The sequence below is a fragment of a genome, unplaced genomic scaffold (assembly GCF_019419815.1).
Source record: "Pyrus x bretschneideri cultivar Hongxiangsu unplaced genomic scaffold, Pyrus_bretschneideri_v1 Contig12, whole genome shotgun sequence".
NCBI lineage: Eukaryota > Viridiplantae > Streptophyta > Magnoliopsida > Rosales > Rosaceae > Pyrus > Pyrus x bretschneideri.
Window position 1 is genome coordinate 2,396,099 of NW_025999413.1, and position 26,901 is coordinate 2,422,999.

Genomic DNA, 26,901 nt, shown 5'->3' on the forward strand with positions numbered 1-26,901 from the left:
TAATTAATGAAAGATTAAATAGAAAAGGGTATATATGAAAGATTAAATAGTATGATACAAATTAAGTATTAAAAAAATATGAAAAGGTGTGAGAAAAGTAATTAAAAATATGTAAAAATCGCAACTCATTAAATAATTTTTGAAAAAGACTAAGATACGTGGAATGTGGCAGAACCCAATGGATTTTAGTCAATCTGGAGCTCTGGAGCTCCAATCAAATCAGGTGTATTATTAATTACTTTTTTGGGGAACTTTTGCATTATGATATTCTTGTATTAGGTACTCAACAACTCCAACATACCACTTGTCAAATTTATAATCATAGTACTAAATTTATGTCCAAAAGAATTAATCTAGTTTAACAAATGGACCATATCCGAAATAAGTAATGTTATTCGTATAATCATGTTTTTGTACCATATTTTTATATCATTTTAGGTAGTATTTGATGTGGACAGATATATTATTTGAATTAATCAGATTTTTAAATTTAGTTCATTATTTAATAAACTAATAATTAAGAAAAATTAATTAATTAAATGATGATTGTGGTATTCAATGAGTTTTCTCATTCCTTTCCTTGGATTTTGCAAATTTTCAAAATGATGTGACTGTTTACATCAGATGCCACCTAAGGTGGTATAGAAATATGATACAAAAACATAGTATGAATATCATTACTCTTAATTACAAAACCATATCGATATTTTACGTTAATCATGCACTGTTATATTCTATTTTTTTCTCAACAATACTTCGTAATGGATTTTAGTTGTTGCCCCTGTTGCACTTGATATGTTAGGATTGCAAGGGTTTGTTTTATCTTTTCTCGCTGCAATACGTAATTGATTTAAAAAATTATTACCATAACATCGATTAAACACATAACAACGCATAATTGGTTTTACCGCTAGGGTAGGTTACTTTCTCTGCTAACTTGAGAGTAGCGGTAAGAGTAGCACAAGAACATGAACGCTCCGTGAGCCGGACAAGGACATGAAAAGCTACACATCAACCTTTCCACGTCCTAATTCCGCCTTTTGACTGCATATTCCAGATACCAAGAATGTCTATCTCCAAACGCATCCCTTATAATATTTCCTCTTTTTTTTTTCCTTTTTTTTATTTGTTCAGGAAAAAACTCTCCAATCATCTGGCCGTTAAAGCACCTCGTGACTCGCTCAACTGAGTCGGAGCTCCGAGTTAAAACTCTGCCGTATTTGCACATGTGGTGATCTCCACACTCCTGGCATGCACCTAGACATAGACGTATACGTACACGTATTCGTGTATATATAGCGGCTTTCTGTGGTCGAACGGCGGCTGACGAGCTTTCGTTGTTCTGCTTCGGATTTGAGCTGTGGGAGTGAAGAGTTAGAGAGAGAGAGAGAGATGGAGGAGGAGCAGGAGAGAGAAACCGGAGAGAAGATAAAGATTGGAGTTTGTGTGATGGAAAAGAAGGTGAAATGCGGCCCCGAGGTTCATCTTTTCCTTTTTGCTCACTTTGTGTACGCTTCGAAAGCAATCATGTATGTATATTGAACAATGTATGTATGCTATGAACTTGTTCGTTTTCTGCAGGTGTTTTCGGCGCCCATGGGGCAGATTCTCGAACGGCTGCAAGCGTTTGGCGAATTTGAGGTGCTGATTTTGTTTTCTCATTGAATTTTCGTGTCGAAATTGTTCTTGTTTGCGAGTTCGATCTAATTATCCATTTTTACGGATGATTATTATGTTTACGTATCGAAAAAGTTTTAAGAAGTGTTGTGTTGTGTTGTTGATCGTTTTATTGTGCAAATATATACGCAGTGTCGATTTTATGCCATAATCTTATACATGTCTTGTTGTGAAATGTTCTCGTAGATCATACATTTTAGGGATAGAGTCATTCTTGAAGATCCAATTGAAAGGTATTTTTTCGTATTTGATTATCATAATAGTATGTGTTTTCGCACATTATACGGAGGGTGGTGCTATCGACACACTCATTTTTACCTCTCACACACCCCTTGTTAATTTCTGTCCTTTGATCTTAGTCAATTCATTCAATCCAACAGCCGGAAATTGGGAGGGGGTGTGTGGATAGCATCACCATATATGTAATGGTCATAATTTTAATTTGAGAAGCGATTGAAACAGCTTGAAATGTTCGTGTTCGGTTATGGTGATAGTTTCTAGTTTCATTAACTTGGTGGCTGTTGCAATACATAAATTTTAGGTGATTAATTTATTTTCACTGTTACTGTATGTCAGCTGGCCAATTTGTGACTGCTTGATTGCCTTTCATTCCTCCGGCTATCCTCTGGAAAAGGCTGAGGCATATGCTGCTTTAAGGAAGTAAGCTCTGTTGTTTATGTACAGGTTCTATTTGATTCATCCATTCTGTTATATTTGGACTAAAGGACGGCTGTTTATTCTCTAACTATCTGGTTTTTTTTTATCCAGGCCTTTTCTAGTAAATGAGTTGGAGCCGCAACACCTTCTCCATGACCGAAGGAAGGTTTATGAGGTATGGTTATGAATTTCGTCTTATCAAGGATTTCCATTATCCCCCTCCATACACCTTTTAAATGTATTTTTATGCATGAACTTAGTGTTTCGAATATTTATGGTTATAAAAGTAGAATGTCAGTAACTAATATATTACTTTTGTGGATTGAAGCATCTTGAAATGCACGGAGTCTCTGTTCCCAGATATGCCGTTGTAAATAGAGAAGTACCTTATCAAGAGCTGGACTATTTTATTGAGGAAGAAGATTTTGTTGAGGTTCATGGTCAGCGTTTCTGGAAGCCATTTGTAGAGAAGCCTGTTGAAGGTCAACTTATTTCCAACATTTATGAATAAGTTGTTTTATCTTAATATGATTTATTTTCATTATATTATGGCTGGTAAAATTTATATGCTTCTGTTTGAACATTGTTTTCGCTAAACCCTAAACCTAGTCAATACTCAACAGCTAAAACATTAGGAGAATCCATTATTGCTTCTTTTGTAAACTTTTTGTTTTGCACCTGTTATTGCTTTTGGGTTATATATTAAGAATAACGTTATTGACTCTTGTCTTCTGCTTCTATGAAGGGGATGATCATAGTATAATGATATATTATCCCAGTTCGGCAGGTGGAGGAATGAAGGAATTGTTTCGGAAGGTGAGGTTTTAACTGCTTATTTGTTAGCTCAAAATGAGAGTTTGTGTCTTCTGTATGTTTGGATGTGTGATATGAAAAATATTTGAAAGCAAGGTAATACATGTACAAGAAAGTTTACTGAAGTCTTATAGCTGTTAGGTAGTTGATTTGCTTTGGGCTTCTAGTTTATTTCTTGCACACAAACCAAATTATTGTCACCAGGTTGAATTTTTGGTTGACCTTGACCTTGAACATAAAAAACGAAAATAGTACTGATATGTAAATGTTACACGTGGCTAGCAGCGTATCAAGTTTGAGACTAATCTCTTTACGACTTCGTAGGATTTCTATGTTTATTATCCATGATCGTTCATTTGTGTTTTTATCGTCTGATTTTAGGTTGGTAACCGATCTAGTGATTTCCATCCGGATGTTAGACGAGTGAGACGTGAAGGCTCTTATATATACGAGGAATTCATGCCAACTGGAGGAACAGATGTCAAGGTTGGATGGTTTGGGTTTGAGACCTCTCATTATTCTTAATTTCACATGATAATAAGGTCAATTGCTATCATGAGAAAAAGAAAAGAAAAAAAAAAAATTCTTCTTACTATTTTGCATCCTTATATTCTCTCTCATTAATCTAACGCATCCTTAACATTTCAAGTTGCATGTCATTTAGAATAGACTACTTACACAATTCTATCTGTGCATTTTCAATGTTTGAGGCCATTATTTTCTTCTAACTTGGTTGTATATTCCAACATTTAAATGTCCTTAATAAATAATTTTTCTCTTCTTGTCAAATAATACAGGTGTATACAGTGGGACCTGAATATGCACATGCTGAGGCAAGGAAGTCTCCTGTTGTTGATGGTGTTGTCATGAGAAATCCTGATGGCAAGGAAGTAAGTACTGTATGTAAGATATGTTTGGTTGTTCTTCTTGTTCGGCTGATTATTCTCGCTGTCTCTCTCTCATCTGAATTTCTGATTTCCAATTTCTTGTAATCTTGTTAATTCTTTATTTCCAGTGGTGAATTTTTCCTTGTTGCTTTGGAATACCAATGTTGATAGACATTCTCTTTACATATTTAGAATGAAAGTTATTATATTGCCCGGTTCAACCAATGATGTAATGACCAATCCTTAACGTAGATGGTGTCTGGGCCAGGTTTGTTTTTGGTAAAGCAGATAGAATGCTGCAAGCAGGAAATACTGGGTGAATTGATACATTGCTACTGCCAAATGAGGGTTGAAAGAGTGATGTTTGCTTGTTAATTCGTTTGACAGGTGAGGTATCCTGTTTTACTGACACCCACTGAGAAGCAAATGGCAAGGGAGGTCTGCATTGCATTTAGGCAAGCGGTATGTAACTCAAATGTGGTATCAAATAGTCTGGATGTTACAAGGCTAATTATTAGTTGCAGTAACTGGTTTGATGTTGCTTTAGTATTCTCTTGTGTTCCAGTAGTTAAGTTTGTCTTCTGATACTGTGAACGTACTGAGAGCTTCATTAATCTCACATGTTTGGGATGTACTTTTTAATTCTTCCAATTTTTTGCAGGTTTGTGGGTTTGACCTTTTGCGCTGTGAGGGACGCTCCTATGTTTGTGACGTAAATGGATGGAGTTTCGTAAAGAACTCTCACAAGTAAATTTCTTTATAATGATTTGATTAATCATGAAGGTGCTCTAAATCCGGTTTTTCCTGTGTGGTCACAAAAATAAATGATGTTACTTTGCAATACAGGTATTATGATGATGCTGCTTGTGTGCTCAGGAAGTTACTTTTAGATGCCAAGGCCCCTCATCTTTCTTCTGCAATTCCACCAACATTACCATGGAAAGTCAATGAACCAAGCCAACCTACTGAGAGACTAACTCGTCAAGGAAGTGGAATCATTGGCACATTTGGGCAGTCGGAGGAGCTACGTTGTGTTATTGCTATCATTCGTCAGTATGTCTATTTCTCTCAGTTTTTTTACTTAGTTGATTTGCTTGTTTTCTCTTCTCATCTCTGTTTTGCTTTGACAGTGGTGATAGAACTCCCAAACAGAAGGTAAAGCTGAAGGTTACTGAGGAAAAGCTGCTAAACTTGATGCTTAAGTACAATGGTGGACGACCTAGATCCGAGGTGATTGATTTTGCCTTTTAGACCTTGTCATTTATTTTGATCAACATATTGTATAAACTGACCATTGGTATTGGCTCTCATTTTGCAGACGAAATTGAAAAGTGCTGTCCAATTGCAAGATTTATTAGATGCCACACGAATGCTAGTACCTCGTACCAGGTATCTATTTTAAGATTAAATTTTCTTCCTATTTTAGTTAACAAATAATTGGTGATCTAATCGTGTGAAACTCACCTTTTACCCCTTTTCCCATTCTTTGAAATTCATGTTTAAAGTCATATCAGGAAACACCCTAATTATCTTTGTTAGCTGGTTCTCATATGATTGCACTGGTGAGGGTTCTTAATTAATGAGGACTCCTTACATTGTCTAGACCAGGTCGAGAAAGTGATAGTGAGGCAGAAGACATTGAACATGCTGAAAAGCTTCGTCAAGTTAAAGCAGTGCTTGAGGAGGTATCTATTTTATTTGGAATTTCTGCTTTTTGTAATTCAATGTAATTAGTTATAATTTCTCCTTACTTCTTTTTCATCACAAATTGAATTTACCTTTGTGCTTTATAGGTTCCTGTGTTATAATTCTAATATGAGTTTATTGCTTATCTGTTCATTTTGTCATGCAATTCTCAACAGAAAGTGAAATGGCTTCTAGTCTAACACTTCTACTACTTCCACAAACTATCAGGGGAATGCTCACTTTTTTTGTACTTGAACATTCGTTTCATAAATCAATCTGGATTGCTTTCATAAGATTACTTACAGTGTATCATCTGAGTTAATTACTGATACTCAAAATCGGGATGAAACGATGTGCTAAATGAAGCTAATTGTACTGGATCGGTGTCATATAAAGATTGACTAGTTGCCAAAATGTCTTAATCTTGTACTTCAGAATTGTTTTGATACACTGTTATACTGCATCATGGTTATAATCATGTGCTGTTTTCATGCTTATGTTTATCAAGGGGGGCCATTTCTCTGGCATTTATAGGAAGGTTCAACTAAAGCCATTAAAGTGGGTTAAAGTGGCAAAAAGTAATGGGGAAGGTGAGGAAGAACGCCCAGTTGAAGCTTTGATGGTTCTTAAATATGGGGGTGTCCTTACACATGCTGGAAGGAAGCAGGTATTGATTGATTTTTGTTTTGTTCATGGACTTCTAGATTGTAATTTAAGAGCCCTCATTGTCCTAAAATCATAGTGTTATATTCATTCTTCTTGTTTTTATTCTTTTCTTCTTTCACTTGTTTGCAGGCTGAGGAGCTGGGTAGATATTTTCGGAATAATATGTATCCAGGTAATAGTCACAGTTCTTTTTCATTTTTTGTTAGTATCAACTTGTATGCCTGTTTACTGGAGTACGTATATCTTGAAGATTTTGATTTTTCGCTATTATTATTTTCTTCAAAGATATCGTCAGCTTTGCCTCTACAAAGTTGCTCACAGTGCTACTTCGTTTTAGAATTATTTCTTTGGGTACTTCTCATAATAAATTTGTACACAATTGCAGGTGAAGGTACCGGCCTGCTTCGCCTCCATAGCACCTATCGTCATGATCTTAAAATCTACAGCTCTGATGAGGGCCGTGTGCAGGTATAGTCTCATTAGTGATCGTGGGTTTATATAGTTTTTATATAGTCCTCCCTTTTTCTTCTTGTGAAATTTGATCTCTATTTAAATGAAGTGAATTTCCTAATTGTTATGGTCATTAACCCCTGAAATTTTCATCATTGATGAGTTACATTATTTACAATATATCTGTTTACAGATGTCTGCCGCTGCTTTTGCTAAAGGCCTACTTGATCTTGAAGGGCAGCTAACACCAATCCTGGTCTGTAGTTTTTTTTTTTACATAATTGTGACTGCTTTCGGAAGTCGAGCTGCATGACTGAATTTATTCCCTTTCTTAAGGTTTCCCTTGTTAGCAAGGACTCCTCTATGTTGGATGGACTAGACAATGCAAGTGTTGAGATGGACGAAGCAAAGGTTTGTCTATCATTTTCACAGGTTGATTTATTTTAGTTTTCGGTGTGGGGGAGCCCATAATTGAGAATGCTTCTTCTTTAACAATTATGTGATCATGTGATTCTCTTTTTCACATACTTTCCCTGCAGGCTAGGTTGAATGAGATTATTACTTCTGGTTTAAAGACGGGTAATAACAGTGCAACACCTCCTTGGATGGCTGATGGAGGTGGTCTGCCTTTAGATGCTTCCGAACTTCTACCTAAATTGGTAATTGCATTCGGTTTCCTTACCTACAGTTTTATTTGTCCTCGTATCAAGTCTGTTATTCCTCATTTAGTAGCATGCTAATATAGACTATATGAATTATGACAATTGCAACAGTTCTGTTTTAAAGCTTTCCAAATAATCCTTACTTTACCGCCCCTTTTTTTTTCTCTTAATGTTTCGTATCCGTTGAATAGGTAAAATTGACTAAGAAGGTCACTGAACAAGTACGACTGCTAGCAAAGAATGAAAATGAGGAACTTACAAAGACAAGCTCAGATGATGTAACACTTCCTTATGACCAAGCAAGGGCCCTTGGTAAGACTAACATTGATGTTGATCGTATTGCTGCTGGATTACCATGCGGTAGTGAGGGATTCCTTTTGATGTATGCTCGATGGAGAAAGCTTGCAAAGGACTTGTACAGTGAACGAAAAGAGTAAGTTCTAGAACATCTTTTTTGTTTTTAATATTTATTTTAATTTGATTATTGTTGCATTTATTCAAATTCTTTGCCACACGGGGCATAAAAGATGCAACGGTTCTTTTGAAGTTATGAAATATCTTTTGTATTTCAACTCTCTTATTCTTTTCAACTCTTGCATCAAACTCTTAAATTTGTTTATATTCAACTCTTGTATTCTTTTCAATTGACAATTACCTAGTACTTTATGTAATAATATAGTCGCTCAAAATGATGCGATTGCTCAAAGTAAGATTTTATTTCTTGAAAAGGAGTGTAATATGGATAGACTGACAGTTTTGTTGACATTGGTTTTACTGGCAGACGATTCGACTTAACACAAATTCCAGATGTTTACGACTCGTGCAAGTGAGTTGTCAGTTTTCATCTCTTTTTAGATAATATACCAAATTTATGCAATTAGCTACTCTTATGTGTGATTATTTTGCTGCATCATTGTTGTAAAAGTTCTAAGTTGGATTCCAGTCCAATCTAACTATACAAGAGAATTTGGAATCTTGTTAATGGCTGCATAGAGAAGTAGGCTCATTGTGGTTTCTTCTATTTTATCACGTGGTTTTGTCCAACGTAGCTCATCTGGGACTATACATTTATCATAAAGTTTGATATGGGAAGCCAGAAGTAGGGGAATGCCAATCCAAAATTTATCTCCTGATGCCAATTTTCTTACAATGGTCCTGAGGTTTTTTTTGTTGGCTGAATGTGATTTATATGATCTGTGATTACTTGACAGATACGATCTCCTGCATAATGCACATCTTAATCTGGAAGGTCTGGATGAGCTGTTCAAAATTGCTCAGGTAAAGTCGTAGTCATGAGCCAAGATGCTTTTATTGTATAGCAAATGTGCCTACTGGGCTATTCATATTCTGCTCTTGAGCATCACGGCTTCCTTTTCAAACGATTCGGTCATCAAAATTAGACTGACTCCTCTGTGGTAATTGCAGTTGCTTGCAGATGGAGTCATCCCAAATGAGTATGGCATTAATCCAACACAGAAACTCAATATTGGTTCAAAGGTAGCCTTCCTGTCAGCATGCCCCTTTCGTATTACTCTTTACATCAGAAATACCATGAGCTAGAGTAGTAGATATTCTATATGCATTCTCCCTAGTTTCTCGGTTGGTACATTGCTTCTTGTACATTGATCTTTTTAGAAAATTTTTATTCGCTCCAGGCTCCACATCAAATTGTATTTTACTCCCTATCAATATGCTACATTATCTTTCTTTTCGTTCAGATTGCTCGTCGTTTGTTGGGTAAGATAATGATTGACCTCAGAAATACTCGTGAAGAAGCCATCAGTGTTGCTGCTGAACCAAAGAGTGATCAGGATGAACATTCAAAGTCAACCAATACCGAGAAGGAAGATAAGAAGCATCATCCCAAGCTTCATGTTAAGATTGATGACAGAAAATCTAGCACAAGTGATACGCCAAAGCTTTCTGCTAAGAACGAAGATACGAGGAGACCCAGTACAACAAGCGAGATATCAATAGATCAGGATGACGACGATGATAAAGAGACCCAATATCGTTTGGATCCAAAGTAACATAAGAGAACCTCACTTCTTCGCTCATCGTTTCAGTTATGGATTATTCCTAATTGATATTAACAAACTTTTCATTACCTTGATAGGTATGCAAATGTCAGAACGCCTGAACGGCATGTGCGGACGCGCCTGTACTTTACATCAGTAAGTATATACTTTTATGTACATTTTCTTTATCTTTGAACATAGATCATGTAAATTAATGAAAATTTTGGAATGACAGGAATCTCACATCCACTCTCTCATGAATGTTCTCCGTTACTGTAACCTGGACGAGTCTCTTCAAGGAGAGGATGGCCTAGTTTGCCATAGTGCATTGGAGCGTTTATACAATACTAAGGAGCTTGACTACATGAGTTATATAGTTCTGAGGATGTTCGAGAACACAGCAGTAAGTAAATGGTTTCCAAGCGTAGTCATAAGTAGTATAAGACCCCATATGCGTTTACTAGTATAATCACGACTCCCTATCATGATACCTTGATTAGTATTATCGCATGTAGAAATTATCCTGAGACCAATGTATTTTCGAAACTGAAATTGCAGGTAGCTCTTGAAGACACAAAAAAATTCCGCGTGGAACTGACCTTTAGCCGTGGTGCAGACCTATCGCCATTGGAGGTAATACAATTGAAATGATAGGAAAACTGTTTTACCGAATGAATCAAAACACATTTCTAAAAATGAGTAAACAGAAAAATGAATTAACGTGCGAGGGGGACTGAACTGATTCTGTGTTTGCTTGTTCAACAAATTAAGCTGTGTTTTATCTTGTGCTTGGCAGAAGAATGACAGTAAGGCTACGTTTTTGCGTCAAGAGCACACACTACCGGTTATGGGTCCGGAAAGGTTGCAAGAAGTGGGATCGTATCTAACATTAGATAAAATGGAGAAAATGATACGCTCGTTTGCTATGCCAGCAGAAGATTTTCCTCCAGCATCGACTCCAGCAGGATTCACAGGCTATTTCTCAAAAAGCGCAGCAGTGCTCGAGCGCCTGGTAAATCTCTGGCCTTTCCATAAGCATGCTAATTCTAATGGAAAGTAGCAAAGTACCCATACCGCCCTGCCCCGTCCTTTGCTTTTTACATCCTTTGTTGTTCTTGTGCTCATCTTGATGCACATGGAACTTTGGTTGGTGGAGCAACCAAGGTCAAATTTTGACAACTTCTGGAGTAGATTTGAATTACTAACAGCTGAAAACCACAGATAAATGTTGTTGAGATGGGAGTCGAAAATCAAAATAAAGAGCCTGCATTTCTCTCTCCCCCTCTCTGGTTTTACTTTCTTGTTTTGATTCTAACGTTTGGCCACCTGAACTATAACGTCAGTTGAAATTGACCCCTTCAACTATTCTTTTAGTAAATTAAGGACTTAAAACGTTTCAAAATTGGCCGACCACCTAACACCACGATATTCGGGGGATCTCACCACTCCTAGAGAACTCAATCAGATGGCTAAAGAGGCGAAACTGCGAGTTGAGATTGCCAGGTACAACACACATTGTATTTAAACCTTGATGATATTTCTACATCACGAGATTATACGAAATTACATACTTATGAATGTTTATGCCGGCTGAGGGAGTTGCACACCCTGAAAGGGCTGTGGAATCAGTGGTGAGGCTGAAGAACCTACACATTGACACAATCCAGCAAGCATACACTGTCCGAGTCTCCGAGTGTCCATGTCTCGGGGTCTCGGGGAGACATGAATATGGTTCCCCTTTATAGTGTACAATATATGCATTAGCACACACTAGCAAGAAAGCTTCTATAGCATATCAGGTCTTTCCAATTAACACAAACTCTGATCTTAGACAGAGCGGTATTTCTCGACCTTTTTCTCGAGCTCATCCTTTTGCGCTCCGATCACCCGATCCACTTCCTTCCCTTTCTTCAACAGGACGAACGTTGGCATTGCCTCCACACCGAATGCCTGCGCCACTTCCTACATACCAAAAAAAACCCCCTAGTTCAGAAACAAAACGCAATATGGTCCAAAGGCTAAAAGCGTTTTCTAACAATTAAAAGCGTTTTTGTCTAACTCGGATTTGAGAGTATTTTAAAAGACTTTAAAATCCTAGTGTAGTCAATTAAAAGATTTTAGAATCCATTCAAATCTAAGTGTAGTCAATTAAAAGATTTTAAGGATTTTAAAATCCATCTATATCTAAGTGTATTAAAAAAAATTAAGATTTTGGAAGATTTCAATAAGTTGTGGATTTTGTAAGATTTGAGAGCAAGAAGTATATATAACCAAGACTAAAAAGAATCCAACCTCACCTCCTAGGATTTCAAATCCTTTTCCATATGGGCAGTCCTCAAATCTCTACCTACCCAAGCCACACACAGGTAACCACCATATACTTTGGTGGAATCTCTTATTATGACCCTTGGACCTTAATTAGTCATGTATGATTATCGAAGGACATAATCGATCTAGGATTTTAGTTAATACTACTATCTCGCCATTCTGATTTTTTAATGTATGTGGTACTACAAGCACTACTGAAGTACCACAATGTACGTTTGTGGCAAAAGGGCAGTCGGTGGTGATACTTGTTGGTGGTATAATGCTCAAAAGCTCACCAAAGTTATGTTGATCTACCAATTGAGAAAGAGATGGAGCCGTAGTTATGTGAAAGGGGATCCGAAAAGGAAGGAGACAAAGTGGCTATCGAGTACATTAGGGCAGGAGAAAAGATTTTTTCTTTTTTTTTTCAATAAAAAATTATATGACAATCCACCATAATCCACCAAAATCTACAAACTAAATTCATTCAAATTCTGTATGAATAATTTTGTAGAAGTCTTAAATTCTCCTAGATCCTATTAAATCTATCACTTTTAAAATCCTTTAAAATCTTAGTTTCACTACACCAGTTTGGCAGAAATCTTGATCCGATTGGAAATGCTTCTCTATAAAGCACTTGTACGCATAAGGGCTTTTACTGGAAGCACTTGTATAAAAATCCAAGTCGTAATTCTTGGAATAGCACTTGAAGGTGCTTCAGCTTGATGAAAGAAATCACTTTTTAACATAAAAGCACTTCGAAAAATAAATGTGGTTCTAGCTCATCACTTTTAACATAAAAGCACTTTCACAAAAGCACTTTTAAATAAAAGCACTTTCAATTATTAGCACAAGTTTGGAAGGACTTACAGATAGCTCGTTGACGTCGATCTTGGCGAACTGGACGTCGGTGAACTTGGCGGCCATGGCTCGGATGGCGGGCTCTATGAACCGGCAGGGGCCGCACCACGACGCCGAGAAATCGACCACCAGCTTCACGTTCCCCAATTTATGCAAATCATTATGGCAATAAAACAGTAAATTCAGATCCCTAATCTCTCACTAATTTCAACGCTCAAACAATCAAAATTAAAAAAAAAAAAATTAAAAACATGCTTCGGCAAGTACCAGCTGGGAGGATTCCTTATGGGCGTTCAAGTGAAGCTGCCATCTCTCCGACGAGTGAAACGACGTCACTCCGGACTCCTCCCCTGCCGAGTTGTCAATATAGCGTGACAGATACGACCCCATTCTCTCTCTCTCTCTCTCTCTCTCTCTCTCGCTCTCTCTCTCTCTCTCTCTATCTTCCAACGATTACTCGATGTCAAATTATGTCACGTTACCATCTAAATATCATCAAGGGACCAATTGCATAAGACAAAACGAAGAACAGTTTCGGGGACCTTAGAGAACTTGGGATTTTAGTCTGGGTTGCGTCTTGCGTGCGTTTGAAGCGAGCAAATCAACGCACAAAGTTTTCGGTATGCCGGAACATGATTCGGTAGGTTAGAACATGATTCGATAGGTCGGAACATAATGCAATGGGTTAACATCTTTTTAAATTTTCAACTAATTGTATTATTATTACATTTACGGTATTGACATGTGTTTCCGACACATTGAGAAATATCTCCAACACAAATGCCGAAGGCAATTTCCTGTTTTTTTTTTTTTTTTCTACGTAGCATGCGTAGCTTCCAAAAAAGAAAAGGCTTCACATTCATGTCAAGAAAATAAAAAGCGCGTGGAGATAAATCCTCACATATTCAACAAGATGCAACAAAATCATTACTTTAGTCTAAAGAAGGCTGTTCAATTGCACTGTACAAACGAACAGTGTTTTGAACCACATTTCAGTTTATTTACAAGATTGCCACTCGGATGCTTTTAACCACCTTTCACCTATTTTCAGCCGTTGGCTGCATTTGACGTTTGACTCGACGACGGAGAGGGGAGGGGGAAATCACGCCTGACAAATTGGAGAGAGACAATCGCTCCCATTTTTGACTCGGAGACAGCTGGGTGTGCCTCTGGCGAGCGGAGAGAGGGGGACAGAACGACTACAGAGGAGGGAGACACAGAGCCTAACATAATGGAGAGAGATGGGAGCTACGGGTTTGGACTGAGTGAGAGAGATATTTGGGAACGTGCTCTGCCAGGCTCTCTCTGCCGCTAATCTTGATGCACACGTGTTGATGATCGTGGGAAGGGAAGAACGATGGTCAAGCTGGCCTTTTCCATTTCCTTCTCAAACCCTCATTGCCTTCTTCTGCGAAGACAAAGAAGGCCTAATAATGGTGAGTCGAATCAGGCGCGGTAGCCGTTCCAAGGCTTTTATGCTACCGTTCAGGCCTTATTTAAGATAGGAGAATGAGGTTCAAGCAAGAGACTCCGGGTTTTGCCCCTTCCTCGCAGACCCAGCGAGAACCACGGTCTCGCCTCCATCCTATCCTCCAGTCGCCGCCGTCTCCCTTCTCTAGGTAGGGTGTTGTGCGTGTGCGGTCATGCTTGATGATCGTGGAAGCCAATGATTCAGCTACGACATAGCCTCGACTCTGCTTCCATCTCCATTTTCTCTCCTCGCCTTCTCTCTCAGAAACTACGAAGCACAACGATCTCTTGTTGAAAAACCTTGAATTTAGTCCCACTTCGAAGGAAGTTTTAAGCCCATAAAAGCCTTGGTTTCCTGGTGAGTTCTCCAGCCGATTTGGAGTAGGTAATTTTGTGATTTGCAGTTTATTTTGGGAAATGATTGACGGGTTTGCAGTTCATTTTACCATTTCTATAATATTTGCAGTTTATTTTGGGGGTTTACACTAAAATTGAGGAAGCATATATGAACGCAAGGGCTCGAGGATGTACGACAACTTGGATAAGATAGGGTACAAGCTATGACATTTCTGCAAATTCAGTTTTTTTTTTCTTTTCATTTTAGGGGTTTTTTTTTACTGTTTAGTTTTTGGGTTTTGTCTAATTTTTGTGGTCTGCTTTATAGATTGTTCTCTTTGGAAGCTTCTCTCCAGCCTTGAGCTTCTTCTTGCCTGGTGCCTTCTCATTGAATATTGGAGCATTAAACCACAGGTGTGTGTTTTGTCGATGTAAGAGGAGAACAACATAAGAACATTCGTCTTTATATATATATATATATATATATTTTTTTTTTTTTTTTTTTGGTGCTTTTTCTAACCCATCAATTTCTTTTGAGTTAACCAAATAGGCCCAACTTGCAATTTATGTTGTGAAGTATAATTGTCTGAAAAATTAAGTATGCATGTATATTTTATGTAAGCATAAATTTAATGATTTGTAGAAACTTTTAATTGTTCTATCCTAAATATCTTCCTTTATTCTTGATGCCATGCTACTTGCTCGACCCTTTCTTGCATCAGTTGTGTCACCTAAAATTAAAATGAAATGAAATAGTTTCCCTACATGCTTAATGTTGTGAATGCCGGTGATGTTAGAAATTTAGTGATTGTTGCTCTCTATAATTTATCCGTACTCATGTGTTTTACAGACGCTCAGCGCAAAAGAACTGGTTGCTGCTTGGGTGAGAGGTGTATAATTTCATTAAAAAAAAAAAAAACTGTTTTGGTTGCTGGTGGTGGTTTATCTGTATTTGATTGGTAATTTCAACATTTGATGATTCAATAATATTTTGAACTTCCATTTCTGTTGTCAGAAGATAACGTCTCCATCTTGATTTTGCATGATAAAAATGTATGTTTAGCTAAGACAACCATGCTTTTACAGGTAGAAAGGAAGCTGCAATTAGAAACAATGTTGAGTAACATTTAAGTCTTCATTTGACAAAAATAAAAAATAAAAAAAAATAAAAACTTTGATTCAGATATCTATATTTGTTGTTTTATTCTATTGACAATTCGTTGTTTGATTGATTTTGTTGCTTTCCTCCACTTTTTAACTCATATTCGTTAATCTACCTATTTTATTTGGGTGATAAGTTCACTTTTTAATCTTATTAGCTAAATGAAGATATAGGGTGTGGTTTTGTTATTGGCGGTGGATGATCTGGATGAAAGTATGTATCTTGGAGATTTTTTAGCTTGCAGTTGTTTAGGCTCGGATTGAAGAAGTTTTGTGGAATGAGATTCTTATCAGATTCTTATACCAAATTGTTTCTCCATTTATGGTAGGTAATAAATGTGGTCCAACCAGTGGCTAATAAAATGTCATTGTATATATGCTTTTGTTGATTTCTGCTACTGATAATGAGGGAATCCAGACGATCGAGGCCATTCGATCTGAGGTTTGTGCTACTCTATCCCTTTCTTTCTCTCTTTCTGTGAATTTCTTGAAATTGACGACGCACGTTCTGATTCTTGCTGTGTTTGGGAAAGGAGAAAGCTCTAGATTAGCTTTGGTCACTTGAATTTTTTCTTATTTAGTTCAGCATAGTTGGACTGCATAATCCTACCATTGGGCTATTTCTAGGGAGGGTTTATGTTTACTTTTGTTAGTCTGTTGACAATTTGGTATGTCTATCATATTGATGGAACTAAATTGTCAGTTAATTATCGTTTAGGTTGTTATAGTGTTAGTACAGTTAAGACAACATGTGTGCTTTATGCACAAGGGTTTTTGTTTTTGGCTTAGTTTTAATGTCGAATAATCATTGTTTGATTACATTGCAGTATTAGTATGTTATTTTAATGATTTCATATGCTTCTCTTTACGTTAATTGTGTTGGATTTCTACATTTTTGGCTTCTGTCTTCTTTAATTAAATGAAGTTTGTAATGTATCTGGACAGGTACTGACACACCTCGACCGAGATCAGAGCGTGCTGGCCGTCACGTGGAAGTGACGTAGCCATGTGCACAGTGCGGAAGCTAGTAAGACAGTAATATAAAAGTACGAATAATTAAAAACTAGCATACAAAGTCAAAGTAATAAGTGCTAGTGTGAAACGATACAAGTTCAGAGCATAACGCCTAAGCAGTCCAAATAAAATAGCGTTACAACAGTGCACCCAAAGGTGAACCTACGCTGATGATCGTTTGTCAGAAACGCCGGAAAAGCCCTCTGGGAAAACCACCAACCTTGCTAGCTAGCTAAAACCTGGAGGGGCGCAAAACAAAAGCGTGAGTGGGCAAAAATAAAGGTTTTCAAAAACCATTTCAAAAACAATATTCTAAACTCTCGCCGTAAAACCTGTATACTTCCCAGAAAATAAACATATGTAAGTATACTATAAATATGCCAATCACGCTCAAGGATATGCCATACCAAATCTCATACTGAAATGCAAGTGCTCAGATATAAACCATATCAATAACCCATCATTGGCAGCCGGAGTCTCCTAAGTGACCTGTACGGCTGAATCTAGAGCTCAAATCTCAAACTCAACACTAAACCTGCCCACGAGTCGGAACCACCTATAGTGGTCTGTACGACAGGCCTGGGTGCAATACATATAACGCTCTAGTGCTACGATCACGTGAAGGCTGTGCGAATAATCGCGGGTCACCTACGAGTCGGAACCACCTATAGTGGTCTGTACGACAAGACTGTGCACCTAACTTGGATCCAAGCTGAGCGTGTAGTGCGGGAGGTGAACGACACGTGAAGGACTGTGCCCTACTCTGGGCGGGAGCACTAACACCGGGGGTGCAGGTTATGAGCTCTCTAATCATCTCTAACCACTATTTAATGCAATTGTTAAATAACGCTTACCTGGCACTTACCTGTGCCTCCACAGCACCATCATAAACATATGTGTACATATAATTGAATGTATAACTAAACGTATATGCAACTAATCATGCATAACCACCAATAATATAAAAGGAATGGCATGTAACGAATAAGCATTTATATAAATTCCTGGGAATTATATGTATATAGGTATATACGGAAAACAAAAGCCCACTCACTGGTACGTCGAAGGGTCGTAGCCCCCTTGCCTCGCGTGAGCACGCTCGTCCTCGGGATACGTGTCACCTATATGCGAAAATACTATAAAAACGTTAATTTTAAAGCACATAACCTTCCGTTCAAAATAACTTCTCATACATTGCTCAAAATGGACAATTGAATATACCAACGTGCTCTATACAACCTCAGGATCACAACCATAATTTTAGAAAAATTTTCCACCGCCGCACCCGCCCCCACGCGCCGGCCAAGGCACGTGCCTGGCACGCTGACGGCGTCAACTGACTTCAAAATCCCAAAAACAAGCTAGGTCAATGTTTGCATGAACAGTACACAAATTTCCATTGTCGAATTGACGTGAAAACAATGGATTTCATACCTGAAAATGGTATGATCGTGCTCCCCTCGACCTCACGATCTTGACTATGCCCTTAGTGTCTTTGATCTGTGGCGATTTAGCGTAGTTGTGTGTGTGTCCGTACGAGTTCGAAGGAAGAAGAAGAAGAAGGAAGGGAGCTCGGGAGAGAGAGAGAGAGACAGGGACAGAGACAGAGAAAGGGATAGAGACAGTGAGGGTGTGTGTGGGTGGCCCAGCACCTGCCAACACCACACCAAGTAACCAAAAACATAACGTAACAAACTAGGGGTAAAAGGGTCATTTCACATGTACGTTTCGATAGTTTCGGGACGGGATATCACATGTACCAATCTTCTTAATGAAGATTAGAGCAATCAAATGGAGCTTCACAGTATAAGTTTGTGAGGGTGAGTTTTTCTTTGTTTTTTTTTTTTTTACTGTATTTTTCTCCTTCGTGGCATGCTTCTTGATGGTTTTACTTTTACTTAAGTCTTCATTTTGGTTCCTTGCCCAGGTTATACAGAACTCAGTTGGTGCAAACCTTGCTGTAGATGTATGGAGTCTTGGGTGCATTGTCTTGGACATGGCTACGACAAAAACCACCTTGGAGCCAGTATAAAGGGGTATGAATTTAGATCTGAAACGAATACTTTTGTATATTTGGTTTTGTAGTTAAATTCACCTTCTGGGTTTATGCTGGGTTTTAGTACAATTTTAAAGGGAGGTATAATCTGGTGAGGTTTCTCAAGACCATGCAGAAGGCACGGCTCTATGCTCACCTTCACATTGGCCCTTATGTTTGTGTTGAGTGGAACTTTGGGTAATTTTTTTTTTCTCTAGATCTATAATTTTGGCTTTTTTTCTTTCTTATTTTTTAGGATTTTCCACTCTCATTCTATTTTCCTCTCCTAATTTTAGACAAAAAAAAGGTATTTAATTTTTCTGATTGTGTGGTTTGTAGGGGTTTTCCTATTTAGCAGAGGCAAGTTTTGATTTTTACTTTTCTTTTTTCTCACAGGGGGCTCTCGGAGAAGCATGTAATGGAGACACCACTTCTGTCATTATCTTTGGAAGTATTTGATGGTCAACTGGATGATCCTATTAGCATGTCCATCCGAGGAGGTTTGTATTCATCTTTCCACTTTTTGAAAAATGTTTAGAAATCATAAAGATGCTTCTGAAGATAGGTAAGCAACAATTTCTAAAATTTTAGTGTAATCTTTTTTCATTATGAAGTTGTTCTAATGGTAATTAGTGATTTCAAACAAATTCTGTGAAGTGAAAAGTGAAATTTTGTATGTTTATCATTCCAATTTATCTTTATGCAGACTTTTTCTGTTGAAATGAAAGCATACGTTTTTTTTCTTTTTGCTTTTTATTTTTTAGTTTATTGGTTGATGCATTTTATGATTGTTGATATGCAAGATGCAAAGATAATTTCTTTGTTTCTATATACTGTTACTATAATTCTACCACTAGAAACTGGTTCTGCGATTGTGGCAGAAATGAACCAAGTCATTGTGGCAGCAGATGAACCATAACCATGCCAGTTTGTAGCCTGCGATTCTACGTGTGGTGGTTTAATTTAGTTCTGTTTTCAGTTTCAGGAGACCCTGATTTTTCGTTCTTTGAGCCTTTTTTTGCAGCCTCCGAAGCCGTCTCTGGTCACGCCTTATGATTGCAGTGGTGAGCTTCCCTTTCAAAAATTCCTTCTTTCCAGCATTTAGGGATTATGAAGTGATTTCTCTGCTTAATATGGGATTAGGGTGACATTTTTCTTATAATAAAAATCTCTGTATGCCACCTGTAAGCTTCCCTTTCAAAGATTCATTCTTTCCAGTATTTAGGGATTATAAACTGATTTCTCTGCTTAATTTGTTCCAAAGTATTATGTAGAGATTGCTTTAATATCTTGGCTTATTGGCTGTATGTCGGGTGTCTGAGATAGGATTTAGGAGATCTGGTTTAGGTTTTGCAAAGAGAGAAAGAGATAGGGGGTGTCAGAAAGAAATGTGAGAGGATTTAGGCGAGGAATTTCAGGGATTTGTTTAGGGTTTCTTTTCTGCAATTTGCAGACAGAGAGATGAGACAAGGGTGAGAGAGAGATGAGAGGATTTTCTGTGAAGGTAAAGAGGCATTTCGTTTTCCATTTGCTTCCTGAAACCTGAGGGATTTCTGCGATTGCACAGAGAGAGATGGGAGTGTCCGTTAGGTGCCCTTTAATTGTCACTTTTGTGATTTGTCCATCCTTGATTGTTGTGTGATTCATTCTCACAAACGATCTATGCACAAGGTTTCATATTATTCCTTCCTTTTAATTTTGATATTGTTGTGCTTAATTTTTGTTCTGTTTTACTGGGTGACTAGATTAACAGACCTAGGATATTTTGGTATAATAATTTCACATCATGTGTTGCCCTTTTGCGTCACCTCAATTGTTCGTCAGATGCTAACTTTTAATTATGTTTTCTTTGGGTCAGTTTCCATCTGGTAAATTTGTCCATCCTTCTGGAGTGGAGCACTATCTTTCTGACAGCATAAATGCTCTGAAAAACTGCTATGGAGATAAACAGTTGTTTACTCCGTTGTAGGTATGCTTTTCTTTAGTATTTTAGAGGGATTCTTAACTCTTCCCCCTTGTAATCTTAACCTTTGTATCTATCTCTCTCAAAAGATGATGAGAGTAACAACTGTGAAAAGCAAATTCTCAGATGTATCTAAAGCTTATAGATACATTGGATAAAACCCTGAATCTTAAATTGGGGCAGTGAGTTCTGCAACATCCTGGTGCTGCATATATTGTCACACTTTTAAAAGTTGTATATCTCAGATATATTGGGAATTTAATTAGTTTTATGTCATTTTCGTAGGGCAATTTAGTAGAGATTTAGCACATAAAAGATGCGTGAATCAATACAATTAACCTAATAGTGATTTGGTTCAACGTACAGACTACTGCTAGGGCACTCAAGTCATTTTCTTAATGTATGCGCATATATATTATATGTAACCAACACATGTTTTCAAAGGATGTTAGTGTTCAAGCTCTGCTGATATTTTATTCTGTTCATTTTGATTTTGTTTTTCAGTTGTGGTTACAGCTTTTCTAAAATTCAACTGTTCTCAATTTGGTTATATGAACCGAGGCCAGTTAGGCTGTGCCTTTGGAAGGTCTCACTGCTTTTAAAGTTGAATGGTGCTAACTGAATATAATGCGTTCATTCTTCAGTGTGTGTGAGCGTATGTGTATGCAGTGTGTCACTTGGGCCGTTGGCTTTTTGAGGTATGTTCATTTATAGAGATTTTGGAACTGTATTGTTGAATTTTTAATGTATGCTTGGATTTTAAAGGGGCACTATATTTATGGGTTATTGTACGATTCTAGAGAGATATAGGGGATTGAGAGGTCATGCTAAGGAGAGTATGTTACTTGCCACTGAGGAATATACTTCATATAATAGCAACGTGATGATGTGTGGCATTCTTTAACTAAGGGATATTTTTGAGTAGTAAGAAAGCCATATAGAGTCACATTTTTGTTTTTTTTCGAATTTGGTAACTGAAATTTTGTGTGAACTAATGTTTCTTCTGTTTCTTAAGGAAACATAACTTTTTTGGAAACCATCTCTTTCCAATCAAAGACGTTCGGTTTCTTCCCACTCATTGTAAAATGTGTTTATATACCAGCTCACTTGAATGTACATAAAAAAAAAAAAACTATTTGTTGATAATTGTGTTGGATTTATTCAACTTAAATGTGTTTTATTCATCTGATTACACCTGAAACAACAGGTTCTCGCAGCAATGCGCGGGCATATTTTCTCGTTCAATCTATTTATTATTTAGAACATCAAAGCAATTTAATTTGCAAAAATATGACAGAACCCCAACTAGTGTACATGCAATAAATCTCATCCAAATGCTACTATTTTTTCGGGTTTCACTAAAATGGAACAGGAACTCCTTGTTTCTTGTTCACAATGGCCATTGCCAAATACCGAGTGCCCATTCCGATGGGCGCTTTTTCATCAGCCCCTCCCAGAAGGGGGCCTCACCTTCGCCAACCAGTTGCCAGTATCCGTTCCTTAGAGACTCGAATTGTTCTTCTGTACAGTTTTGTGTTAATGCTTCCGCTCGGAAATTTATCCCAAGAGAACCAAGGAACCGAGACTGAGTAATCGGGCCATGGACAGAAATCTCTCCTGCAGAGATACTAAGCATCCTCAACCTGTTCTTGAACCCAATTCATGGAAATATAATACTTAAAGAAAGACTAATGAGACGGCGTACCTGAAATTTCCTCAGCGGAGTGCCTGATGGAAGCAAAATCAACATATGCACTAAGATCAGCAGACGCAGGATCATCCAGAATGTTGACAAATTTATGTTTCCGAATGGCCTGCAACAAATTGAAGTACTGCAAAAGTAAAAGCAACAGACCTGCAGACTATCTGATACTACTCCATTGAGGCCATAGTCAATTATAAGAGCTCCACCTCCGTCGGAAGCAATTCTTTCAGCAATAGTTTGAGTCGACTCCATTGCTTTGGGGCAAACCTCGATATGTTGAAGCTTTGCTATTTCTTCATTTCCAGCCCATTTGCAGCGTTTTGCAAGATAAAGAGTCGCTGGTGTAGGCTGTGAAGACAGAACAAAACGAAACCTAAACAATATTTATGAGCATCAAATAACACAACTCCTTTGTTAAAGCATCTGCAAAAGAGAGTAATTCTATTTTACATCCTTACGTTGAATCTTCAGCAACATCAACCATTTTCTCAGACCGGCCACGAGCAGCTTTCTGCAGAAAACAAAAAAGATTAAGAAATCCTTAAGAGAATGAAACAATGTCCATAGAGCGAGCATTTGGATTTGGTGATATAGATCACAAATGGACCACACAAACCTGAAATTGATGAACTGGTAAAGCATCATAAAACTCGTGGGCTATGATGATAGATGGCACTGAAACGATAATCAAGAAAGCTACAGTCAGTTTCATGGGGAAGAAAACAAGCATTCACATTCACGCTTCCAAGTGTTAAGATACAATACTAATTATATTGCACGACAACTGGAAGAGCTATAATGGCTTAATCATAACAAGGGACTGGTTTTTATAAACTAAAGAACGTACTAATTATCTTCGGCAAAACTATATCCAGCAAGATGCATGTAAATTGATGTCCAGTTAAGTGTTACATAATGCATCCACCAATCCTATGAGAATGTAGTAAGCATGCTATTTCCTTCTCCTGATATCGTCTTATCCGAAGTAAAATAAAAAAGCATCACTTGCGAATACAAAACTAAACTATCTGCAAACAAGAAGTTGCAGAAAGAAAAACTAGAGGTCATTTCATTCAACTGCTAGTACATGCAACCTAGAGGTCTTTTCATTCCATTCCAGTGCACTTACGTACAAATAAGTTTGTCTTCCTTGGAATACGATAAGAACATAACTACATACATCCTGTAGGAACGTCTTCCAATGTGGCATGCCAAGATACAGGAGTTTTAGCCAACGCGCTTACAATCCTTTTGCCATCCGAAACCTCTTCGTCTGCACATTCCAGCTTCTGGTACTGAAGTTTCTGCAACGCAGGACTGCATTCTACCATGTGTACATGCAGTTATTCGGTGAAGTTCTTAAATTTTGATGCACCCTAGGCAACAAAGAAACTAAATTTCGTTACTGTTTTTCCATTTGTACAGCATTAACAATAAAGAAGTTCAAATGAGCAGAGCCGGTACATGCACGAAGAAGGTCGGCCATGAGAGTTCCTCTTCCCGGACCTAGCTCTACTAGGTTCACTTTATCAGGCTGTCCCATTTGCTCCCACAGAGACACTGCCCAAACACCAACCATCTAAATTCAAACAAGCAGAGCAAACAACAACTCATTTTCTATTCAACAATCCAATTCCTAAAGAAAATCCCAATTGAATTCGATGAAAAATTATCGAGTAATTAACAATCCAACAACAATGAATTTACCTCCCCAAACATCTGGCTCACTTCAGGGGAGGTTATAAAATCACCTCCAGCTCCAAACACATCTCGATTCATGTAGAATCCGGCTTTCGGATTTGTCAGAACTTCCTCCATATACTCAGCAACGGAGATTGGGCCGCCGCGGAACTGATAAAAAAAACCCACATTCACAACCACGTTGTCACTCAAATTGCAACATTTACAGTAACCCATATCAAAATAATGGAGAAAATAAAAGAAAACACAAACTTTGATGATTCCCTTGAGGTGCTTGACGAGCTCAGAGTCCGAAGTGGGTTCATGGGAATGCTCTGCCGCAACAATTAATTAGAAAAAGTTAAGAAACTAATGAGAAAAACCATTAGTGAATGCAAATTACGTATTGGTGGCGGTTACCGGGTGGGTTGTATAGGCCGGAGCGGTCGACGGCGATGGAGGTGGTGGGTTGAGTGGCAGTTTGGTCGAGGTTGTCCTCCAACTGTTCGACGAAAGGACTGTCTGGGATTTGGGAAGAAGAAGAAGAATAATAAGATGTTGACGAAACAGAACGGTTGGGAACTAAAGGAGCTGAGCATGGTGGAGGAAAGTGGGCGTTGGGAAGACGGCGGCGAGCCGCGGAAGCTCGTAGCAGGAATCGTCTCAACATTTTGGAACACCGCCGGTCGCTCTCTGCAGGGAAAGGCGTGCAACTAACCAGTGAACCGAAGAACTTGAGAGACCCGGCAGTCACCACAATAGAATATATAAAAATCAGACGGTGCATATCTGACATGGGGATGTAGCTCAGATGGTAGAGCGCTCGCTTAGCATGCGAGAGGTATGGGGATCGATACCCCACTTCTCCATTTTTCTTTCTTATTTCCTCAAAATTTTCATTGACCCCATTTGTATTTGGGTCTATTTTCTTTTTGGGTGACATCGGAGAAATTTGACATCTAAGTCAACAAATATGTAGAAACTCGTAATAACCATCTGATCACTTAAAGGTTAATTATTTGTTTAGACATAAACGGTCAAATCGTATGGAATTAATCTACATAATAGTGGTTTAATTTGGTTATTTCTTCTTTTGTTTTAGTTATCAGGGATCAAATTATCCGCATCGCTAATACTGAGTTAGTTTCAATCTGGGAAGTAAAACTGCAAAACCAATCCAAGTCGAACCATGTCCACTATGATTAACCACTACATATAATAAAATTTGTTTTGCAATTGTCTCCATTAGTTAATTGAAGTTTTATTTGTTTAAAAGAAAGGAAAAACCATGATAGATGTAGCTCAAATGGTTATAGCATAAGGATTTAATCATTTTAATTGAATTCGAATGGCAGAAGTACAAGCACTCAATAATACGACGACTCAAAGTAAACAAATTCAGTCGAACAACATAACGAGTCCAAAATTACAGAAACTTCATAATTTCGTACTAGCAAATTACGCATTATTACTCATATATTTTGCTATTAATAAAAGAATTAAACATTTTCCGAGTTGTCGCTAATCTTTTCGTAACGCCCGTTTTGGTCATCTTTGAAGTAGTAGACATAGAAGAGCAGCAAACTGGTAGCAACGGCAACAAAATACATCATCACCACCACAGGCAAGGGCATAAACGTCCCAAACTGATAAGCAAACCCAAACAAAATGCCACTTGTCAACACACAATAGGTGAATCTCAACACCTCCTTCTTCAACGACTTCTCGCCACGCGGCAGCCGACTGTACACCTGCTGACACTTGTCCAAACCCCAGTAGGCCACGTAGACAAAAATGACGAAAGCGAGGACCGGGTAGTCGCCGGCCTGGTACGCCCGGTACATAGTGGTGAGGTAGCAGATTGTGAGGTTGAAGTAAGCAAAGTGGCCGATGAAGTCCGGTCTTTGAGTAATTTGTGGGCGTTTTTGGGGAGCATCGGTTGGCAACATATTTGCAGTTCTCTGTATGTTTTTGGGTTCGAGTTTTCGATCGAGTGAGGTTCGAGTTGGGGGGCTTGTGGTTATTTAAGCGAACCCACGTATGGAAGGTGCGTAGAATTTACCCTGAAGTTGTCACGAAGCGTCGAGGAGTTGAAAGGTGAAGTGGGAATTGCCCTTCTACTTTCTTCGAAAGAGAACAAGAAGGAGCCTAGAAAGTCAAGGTCCCATGGATTGTCTCGTGAATCCATCTGCGAAGTTGCCTAGAATTACAAGATGGGCCAAAGGTTTTCATGAAGTTCAACTACTAATCACATCGATATTATTATATGCACAACAATATGATAGTTGGTGCGAGAGTTTATCATAAAATGCACGTTCTGATACCATGTCAAGTTTTTGTAGAGCCAGGCCAACAACTCATCATCATCAAGTTATGGTGATGCTCACAACCATATTTAATCTAGATGTGTTTAAATTTCGAGATTTATGTAGGATAGACACAAGTTTCAAAATTTAAACTCATTTAACAGCGATAAATAAGGTGTGAACATTACCACCACTTAAAAGTTGTGAGCAAAAACACATCCTAACGAGTTTAAATTATAAGATTTGTATCCATCCACTATATAGTACGAAATTTCAATAATAATAATAAACAAGTAACCACCACGAGATGACCCGTAGTCAGGAACAAACTTCAGGCCTGTATTCCACACGTCACATTCTGGGTTTGATTCCTGACACTGGTGAATCACACAATGATACTAAAGAAAGGTTGAAACTGCCTCTATGAGTGTTTTCGATCTTTGATAAAATGGATAGACGTGATGAAACCACCAGCTCGTCCTCTAATATTTTTTTATAAAAAAGAATAATAAATAAAGTAGTTCAACAAAAAAAAAATTGAATAAGG

The 26,901-nt window shown here is 37.9% G+C and overlaps 2 protein-coding genes, 2 long non-coding RNA genes, 1 other non-coding gene and 1 pseudogene across 8 annotated transcripts; 4 read left to right on the forward strand and 2 right to left on the reverse strand.

Moving 5' to 3' along the window:
• Positions 1–1,050: 1,050 nt before the first annotated feature.
• On the forward strand, positions 1,051–10,795 carry LOC125474357 (inositol hexakisphosphate and diphosphoinositol-pentakisphosphate kinase VIP1-like). 4 transcript variants are annotated; one of them, XM_048577915.1, is made up of 30 exons: positions 1,051–1,479; positions 1,582–1,641; positions 1,864–1,910; positions 2,254–2,337; positions 2,446–2,509; positions 2,663–2,816; positions 3,080–3,150; positions 3,529–3,633; positions 3,945–4,037; positions 4,422–4,496; positions 4,696–4,781; positions 4,881–5,087; positions 5,165–5,264; positions 5,353–5,423; positions 5,638–5,719; positions 6,229–6,387; positions 6,516–6,558; positions 6,772–6,854; positions 7,030–7,092; positions 7,173–7,247; positions 7,376–7,495; positions 7,690–7,931; positions 8,280–8,324; positions 8,710–8,776; positions 8,924–8,995; positions 9,217–9,524; positions 9,615–9,672; positions 9,752–9,919; positions 10,075–10,149; positions 10,313–10,795. In XM_048577915.1, the coding sequence occupies exons 1-30, from the start codon at positions 1,393–1,395 to the stop codon at positions 10,574–10,576; spliced, it is 3,228 nt and encodes a 1,075-aa protein (XP_048433872.1). In that variant the 5' UTR covers positions 1,051–1,392; the 3' UTR covers positions 10,577–10,795. The 4 variants fall into 4 exon arrangements, with proteins under 4 accessions (XP_048433872.1, XP_048433873.1, XP_048433874.1 ...); XM_048577916.1 differs by having other exon boundaries at positions 1,051–1,461; XM_048577918.1 differs by lacking the exon at positions 1,864–1,910 and having other exon boundaries at positions 1,394–1,461.
• Positions 10,796–11,012: 217 nt separating this feature from the next.
• LOC125474358 (thioredoxin H2-like) lies at positions 11,013–13,133 on the reverse strand. Its single transcript, XM_048577919.1, has 3 exons — positions 12,952–13,133; positions 12,694–12,816; positions 11,013–11,478 (listed from the first exon to the last, which is right to left on the reverse strand). The coding sequence occupies exons 1-3, from the start codon at positions 13,072–13,074 to the stop codon at positions 11,344–11,346; spliced, it is 381 nt and encodes a 126-aa protein (XP_048433876.1). The 5' UTR covers positions 13,075–13,133; the 3' UTR covers positions 11,013–11,343.
• Positions 13,134–14,239: 1,106 nt separating this feature from the next.
• LOC103935310 lies at positions 14,240–16,046 on the forward strand. Its single transcript, XR_007255807.1, has 4 exons — positions 14,240–14,512; positions 14,621–14,705; positions 14,819–14,904; positions 15,981–16,046. It is a non-coding gene; the product is annotated as an uncharacterized LOC103935310 (long non-coding RNA).
• Positions 16,047–18,421: 2,375 nt separating this feature from the next.
• Positions 18,422–20,067, forward strand: LOC125474109. The gene is made up of 3 exons (XR_007255808.1): positions 18,422–18,485; positions 18,593–18,701; positions 19,097–20,067. It is a non-coding gene; the product is annotated as an uncharacterized LOC125474109 (long non-coding RNA).
• Positions 20,068–21,895: 1,828 nt separating this feature from the next.
• On the reverse strand, positions 21,896–24,840 carry LOC125474359 (annotated as a pseudogene).
• Positions 24,841–24,844: 4 nt separating this feature from the next.
• TRNAA-AGC lies at positions 24,845–24,917 on the forward strand. Its single transcript has one exon. It is a non-coding gene; the product is annotated as a tRNA-Ala (tRNA).
• The last annotated feature ends 1,984 nt before the right edge of the window (positions 24,918–26,901 follow it).